This window comes from Bemisia tabaci, chromosome 9 (genome assembly GCF_918797505.1).
Source record: "Bemisia tabaci chromosome 9, PGI_BMITA_v3".
NCBI classification, from domain to species: domain Eukaryota; kingdom Metazoa; phylum Arthropoda; class Insecta; order Hemiptera; family Aleyrodidae; genus Bemisia; species Bemisia tabaci.
The window spans coordinates 41,461,440-41,468,971 of record NC_092801.1 but is presented as its reverse complement, the minus strand read 5'-3'; the positions used below and the strand labels follow the sequence as shown (position 1 = coordinate 41,468,971).

The 7,532-nt window shown below is 38.1% G+C and overlaps 1 protein-coding gene across 1 annotated transcript; it reads left to right on the top strand.

Moving 5' to 3' along the window:
• Positions 1 to 1,343: 1,343 nt before the first annotated feature.
• LOC109036856 (uncharacterized) lies at positions 1,344 to 6,409 on the top strand. The gene is given in 3 exon segments (XM_019051261.2): positions 1,344 to 1,503; positions 4,243 to 4,502; positions 4,504 to 6,409. Coding segments are annotated over 3 exon segments (1,065 nt in total). The 5' UTR covers positions 1,344 to 1,362; the 3' UTR covers positions 5,168 to 6,409.
• Positions 6,410 to 7,532: the final 1,123 nt, after the last annotated feature.

Here is a 7,532-nt window from a genome sequence, read left to right as displayed (position 1 = left end):
TTTATTTCGTTATTTTCCACGCGTTTGGATCCCGTGGTTTGAACATTCTTCTTACTGATAAGTTTTTGAAGGCCATGAAAAAATTGCATGCCACCACATAAATTGTCGCTCCTCTTACTTAAGAGTGTATCTTTTTTTCCACATGAGCCTTGGAAAGCATGGGATTCTATGGACAACAAGGTTCACGTGGAAATTGAGATACGTCTTTACGTCAGAGAGACCACGAGGTGTCAACTGGCAACACCGACGATAAAAAATATTTTCAATTGACTGAGGAATATTTTCTAATCCCGCAAAAAACGATTCTACTTGCGTTTGACAAACGCATCAGCTGAGAACAGTAAACTTTAAAAAAATAATTTTTTTTTCTGGAGGGGAGTAGGAAAAGGGGGATAGAGAAGGACATGACACTCTTAGAATACTTTCAAGGTCTCATTTCATTATTGCATATTGTGTCATGAGAGGTGTGCAAAAAATAAATTAATAAGGAAAACGGTTGAAAAAGGCAAAAACGAAGACAAAAAGTTTGAACCACGCTTTCACGGAAACTTTTCAGTAACTTTACTGTCCCTCCATGGAGAAAGCTTGTGAAATGATTTTTTTTTTGACCAAGAAAGAGAAGAAGTTTGAGAAGTGAAGAGTAGAATAATAATGAGTTCGCGGAAAATTAACCTCGTGTATCCTAACTAGCAAGGAGGCCTAAACCGATGTCGAATGGAATTCTTTGGGATCAACGGATATGGATAAGGAACGAGAGGAAATTTTACAACGTTGCAGTGAAAAGAATATTTGACGTCATTCCCAAATAGCTTGTCTGGTACGTTCATGATAACGGGATGACGGAAGGAAGGTTGCCAAGATGATGCTTAATTGGGTTCCTCCTGGGAGAAGACGAAGGGGACACCCGGTAAACGTCGGCTTAAAAAAATGGCGCTTTTTATACTCAGATAAATTAAATTACATGCAGACATCTATACTCAATTTTGTACCATCAGTTAAATATATTCGGATTAAACTAGCTGGCAACAATGCTTCCCTTATTTCCAGGGAGGATAGATGCGTGATAAGAGCTTAGGTAGCATAAAGTAATTAGCATATTCGGGTGAGTAATGTAATTCGGTAAATACATCTGGCCCCAATGACACCAAGTCAAATCTCCACTCATGTCTGCTTTTTTCCAAAGACACGACCCCACTTCTAACCCCATTCCTGATGAATTTTTCCTCGAAACAATTGGCGTTTGTTGGATGTTGCAACGCAGTAAGCTTTTTCCTAGCGCCCTTTTTTTGAACTTCCGCGGAAAGGAAAATTACAGCGCTCAGATTGCATGTTCAACGTCATGTCAACGCTGTCTTTTCCAATATGCGCCCTCTTTTTGTTCGATGCGTCTTACGTGCAAGCGAGGATATATACGGCTGCCTATGGAAATTAACTCCGATTTTGGTGGTTGAGTACATCAGAATGTTGACCATATCTGGTGTTCTCTTCGTTTGCTTGTGCGCGGTAAGTGTACTCCATATTCATTCGGATTTTTTCCCGCATTCCTTTTGATGTTTTTAGCCCTCCTAGGGCGTTACTTTTCAAAATTTTGCTCTTCTTGCATTTTGTTTTGTTGCGGAGACTTCCTTAATTACCGATTTTGGTTGTTAGAAAATTTTATTTCTAAGAGTTAAATATCTATGACAATAAGATGTTATCGGTTAAAATCTATCTTAAAATCAGCCAAAGAGATTTTATTATTTTAAATATCTGTCGTATTGATATGAAAAAAATAATGTTGAGGTGCAGTTGTAGAAAATCTACCCTATAAGCTACTTTTGAGTCATGGTCTATGTAATTAATTTATAATATTATACTGGAGAATTTGCAAGCAATTTTTTTGATGATGCATATAAGAGTGCTAAAAGAGCTGATTTTGCAATGTTTTTATATTTCTTTTCGAATATGGGACATGGCATAAAATTAGATTTAAAAATGAATAATATGACGCCTAGTGACATCATCTGGCAAAATTTCCTATTTAAACACATGTATTTTGGTAGATTAGATCATTTTGTCATCTCTCCTCTGATAATTGTTCAATTTATGAACCGAGGGTATCCTAGTGTTCACTTTACTCCCTTAAAACACGAAATTCATCAAATTTCAGCCACCTGCAAATCCTCTATTGTGATAAATTTGATATGTAAATCATCTTAAAAAATCTATTTGCGCTAATTTTAAGATAGACTGGAATCCTGAATTTCTTAATTTCTTTACACATATCTTCAACTTCCAGAAACAAATTAATCACGCTAAAAGAAGGAGTTGAGAAGTTTTTTGCGACAAATATGGCAATATTTCGAGAAAAGCGCATTTAGAAGGTTAGATTGCTTAGGTCAAAGAGCTTTCAATATTTTCCCACAAATTAAAAACCAGTAGGCAATATTAGCGTTTAAAAAGATCTAAGCAAGTTTCTAATCCAATTGATGATTTGATTTGTGGTTGAGTAAATACAAATACAATGGTTTTTCCGTAGAGATTGCAAGATACTGGTCTATTACCTCCGCGTTAAGTATTTCATATAGCTATTCAAAATATGACTGATTTCAAACCGGTTTTCTTACGTTGTCCAACCATATTTTCCCACTTCAGTAAGTGCTACAGCCTCTTTGTGATAACATTCCATGCTGACATTACCTAACTCATGCAGGGTTTCTTGCACTTATCCGAAGTTAGAAAAGTCATTCCGTTATTTTCATCGGAAATCAGCATGCCATTGAAGAAATAGGTCCTGAACGATCTAAATATGCATTGTTTATGCAAATAACTTCCAAATGTACGATGACGAAACTACAAAAACACATGGGGTTACTATTGAACATGCAGATTTGTTGCTCACATTATTTTAAGAAAAATGCCTACCACACGTGACATAATGTTTTGTCATACATACCTGAAACAAATAAAATAAAATAATTTACACTTCAAAAAACTTGGGCAAGGAACATGGTTAGACAAACACAAGTAGACATCAATCTCAGTGTAATTTCAAGAGTCAGCTAAATTCCTTAATGCATACTCTAACTATATAATAGCGTGATTTCAATTCGATTGCCCTCTTTAACCAAATCCGAATCAAAGGGCGTAAGTTTTTCTTAAAATTGGATGAATATTTATGCTAAAAGAACTATTCGGAAACACATTAAATCAAAAGGTATTATGTGAGCAGAGTTGCATGCTATATGGAATCAACTTGATTTCATGCTTTTGTTTAGGGATAGCTCCTTTTTATAAAGTACGAACTATTGAAATCTCAAACTTCTAAATACACTACAAATGTGCAGTATGTTTGCAGGAAGGAACCTCCCCAATTTCCGCATTTCAACGGTGTGAGTTTGGTCTGCGGCGTTGCAGACTTCCTGCCGTACTTTATATTTTAAGTGAAAAAACATTCAACGGGATTTCCTAAAAACTGCCGTGATTTTTCTACTCTGTGCGGAGTAAATCCTACGAAAATTTCAAGGAATGATGCCGATTCGTACTCCTACAAAAAAAAAAAAAAAAAAAAAAAAAAAAAAATAGAAGCTGAGATTTCCAAACACCGCAAGCGACACACGTGGTTGCGGATTCACGCCGTCGTTTTGCCATTCGGGCCGCGTTTGCAGAAAGGAAACAAGCCGCATCAATTATTGTCAAATTTAACTGGGCAATTTCATTTTTTTTGAGAGATCGCTTGTGCGGATACCTTTGAAAATTTTAAGGGGATTGCTTCGCACTATGAAGATAATTCACCGAAATTTGCACAAAAATCCGCACATTCGTTTTCATCTAAAAAATTAAATTTCTAAATTAGATATGGCAATAGCTGATATGGCTTGGTTCCTCTCTGCTTGTCTAAGTCAATTCAGTTCTAGGTATACGCGTAATTTAACTAACGGTTTAATCAATTTCTCTTTGGGAAACGGAACCATGCCGTATCAGCTATTACTGAATTTAACTGCGCAATTTTATTTTTTACAAGAGAACGTTTGTGTTGATTCTCTTGAAAATTTTAAGGGATTTGCCTTGTACCATGCAAAAAATTCACTGAAATTCGCATAAAAATCCGCACATCCGTTTTTATTCAAAAAATTATGAAATTACTCAATTAGATTTTACAATAGCTTATGTAGCTTGGTTCCTTTCTGTTTAACGCAGTTCATTCAATTCTAGGTACACGAGTAATTTAATTGGCGATTTAATCAATTTTTCTTTGCGCAGGCGCAAGCATATTACGCACCCGGTTCAGTGCCAAACCAATACCAGCGGCCCAACAACTCCAACAGCCCTTACAGCCCATACAACCCTTACAACCCGTACAACCCGAAGCCTCAACCATCGAATTCAACCGACGCAGTACCAGCACCACCGAAGAACGAAACGCAGCCAGAATGGAACCCATCATGGAATGATTCGACCGACTGCGACTTTGGGCCGTGCGATGAAGGAACCGTGCCGGAACCTGAGTGGAACCCACATTTGACAAGACACTAATAGCACCGATCCATCCGATGACTGGCCTCCTTCTTACGAGTTCAACAACTCCACCGACCAACCTGAGTGGAACCCATCTTACAAGTTCAACAACTCCACCGACCAACCTGAGTGGAACCCATCTTACGAGTTCAACAACTCCACCGACCAACCTGAGTGGAACCCATCTTACGAGTTCAACAACTCCACCGATCAACCTGAGTGGAACCCATCTTACGAGTTCAACAACTCCACTGATCAACCTGAGTGGAACCCATCTTACGAGTTCAACAACTCCACCGACAAACCTGAGTGGAACCCATCTTACGAGTTCAACAACTCCACCGACCAACCTGAGTGGAACCCATCTTTCAACAACTCCACCGACCAACCTGAGTGGAACCCATCTTTCAACAACTCCACCGACCAATCTGAGTGGAATCCCTCTGACGACGACTTTGGAAATAATCCTGAACAGGACCCCGATGACGATATTGATAGTTTATTTGACGACGGTCCTGAGTCGAAACCCGAGGCATCCAAGCCACAACCCCCTCGTCCTAATCCAGGCCCTTACGGTCTCGGAGGAAGGGGTCCCTTGGGACTAGGGCGTGGTTCACGATACCAAAATGCACCATTAGACTCGTGGACAAAATTTGATCCAAAATTTTGAGCTACCTAACTGTGAAATTAAAACGTAACCATTTCGATTTTACAATGGTGTGAGACATAATGCTAATCACAAACTTTCAATTCCAATTTAGGGCTTCGAGGATAAGGCGCATAAGTGCTGCTTTTGAAAAAAAAAAAATGAGATAATAATGATCTCAAGTAAACCTAGTTTTAATCCATATTCTATGAAATACTCGCACTGAAATTCTAATATTCAAGCATCAAAAAGTCAGTTTGAAATTTTTTTTCCGCCATGAGGATCCGTTTAATTTCGAAAATTCAGACATTTATTTCTCAAAATAGCAAAAACTGCACTGCGCCTTGCCCTCCAAGCCCATCAATTGAACTACATTTTACAACTAGGAACTACAATTTCTGGCTCACCCTTGAAAACACATATGGATAGAGGGAAACTAACGGTAAATACGTTTTTTTTAGCTGAGCCAAAAATTGTAGTTCCTAGTTGTAAAATGAAGTCAAATTTATCTGAATTTGAGTGGACAGATTTATCCGGAATCAGTTTAACGACATCATACGTTGCTAATTTTTTCTGCCGCTTCATTTTATGAATGGAAATCTGAGAAAACCGAGAAACTTAAATAATTGTTAGTACATTTTTTATAATCTATGGTAAATTCACAAAATGTTTATTAGTTTTACATGATTCACTTATCGGTTACAAAAAGGAACATAAGAGAAAATAAAACAGCTTGAAATGTAGTTATGATTTTGCGTAAACCCAGTCAATAAACACTCTTACATGAGAGTTCATTCCTACTTGCTGATGTAGTCTGAGCCATACAATCGGTTGAGGGTCAACCTATTTCTGAGGAATTGGTCGTTCAAAATGATGTCAAGTGATTTTTATAGAATGTATCAGCTGCGCTGGTCAACGAGCCGTATTTTGATGATTGGTTATTCTTGTAGATCACTATAAATAATGGGATCTGGCCGAAGAGCAACCCTCTACGTTCGATATTAACCGAGAAATCGCGATTTGAAATAACTCGGTTCATGACGTCATACACCACGGTTATGCATACTGATTGATGATCAGTAAGATTGATCTTACTGATTGATGAAATAGAGGTAGAGGAAACCATGGATTTCTAAGTCCTCCGTGGACATGTTGAGAAACCATCGCGAGGGCAACAAAAAACCGAAATGCCTTCAATTAGATGGATATGCAACAAAAGAATCTTTCAAGGTTGAATAACTGTATCTGCTCATGAACTAAATTGTATATATATAAAGGTCGCTTTACAGCACTTCCTCGCGCTCTACGACTCCTAACCTCCACTGCTCTCTTTCAAACCACAAATCTTGGGGAATTGAACTAAATTGTACACGCAAAAAAAAAAAAAAAAAAAAAAAAAAAAAAAAAAGTTTTACGGCTTATCCCCTTAAATTCTAATACAACACCAATTTTTGGATGAAATGGATCATTCCAATTAATTTGGTGGTACTGCAGCATTTAGATTGGTAACCTACTTTATTGAGGCACGACCACAAACGATAGGAAATTTCCAAGTTAGGACTTACCCCCTGCCTCTTTTTTCCGTGTGGTTAATGATATTTTCACTTGTGTATTGCTTAAAATACGTACAACATTTTTTTGTGTAAATGAAACTGTAAACAAATAAAACAGATAGGATTTTGAGACTGTTCAATCGAGATCTTTGTTTACCGGGCTACGCTACGGCAACGTTGACACCGGCATATTTCCACCATATTGTAGCCGCTTTTCCAGCGGTGCATCCTGTCGTGCGGAGGAAGAACGCCGCATCAATATTCGAGAGTTGCTAAATTTCTTTTCTAAAATGTTTATTTTTGACGAATAATGTGAATGTTGATCCTTGAAATTTTCTGGAACTTTAGGTGAAATTGCAAACAGCATTATCTGAAATGGATGTATTTATGATAAATGGAACTATGTACAAGTGGAAAGATGGGGTGTGCTCGTTAGTGGTCGGGCCATAAGAATGAATGGGGATTTAAAGCGCCAGTGACGTCAGCGGCAACGATCGAGATGCAAAACGGTGACGAGCTCGTCGTTTTAGGGCTTTAGCTCATGAGCCCTGTCCACAACGCTCTTATCATATGACCGCGGCTTACGAGATAGCGCTCAGTTCCTTTTGATTTAATGTCAAATCCCGCTTTTTCATTTTCTCAAAAGGAACCATATCCACTTTTACATTGCTCCTTATGCAGCTCAAACAAGCACACCCCATCTTGCCGCTTGCTTGTAATGGAGATGTTGCATGTGTGAGGAATTTGCGATTTGACTGTTGGTACTTGTGTAAAAGTGTGCGAGAAACACGTTGGTGCCACTGGTTTTCTCTGAAATCAACTCCAAAGCTCAAAAA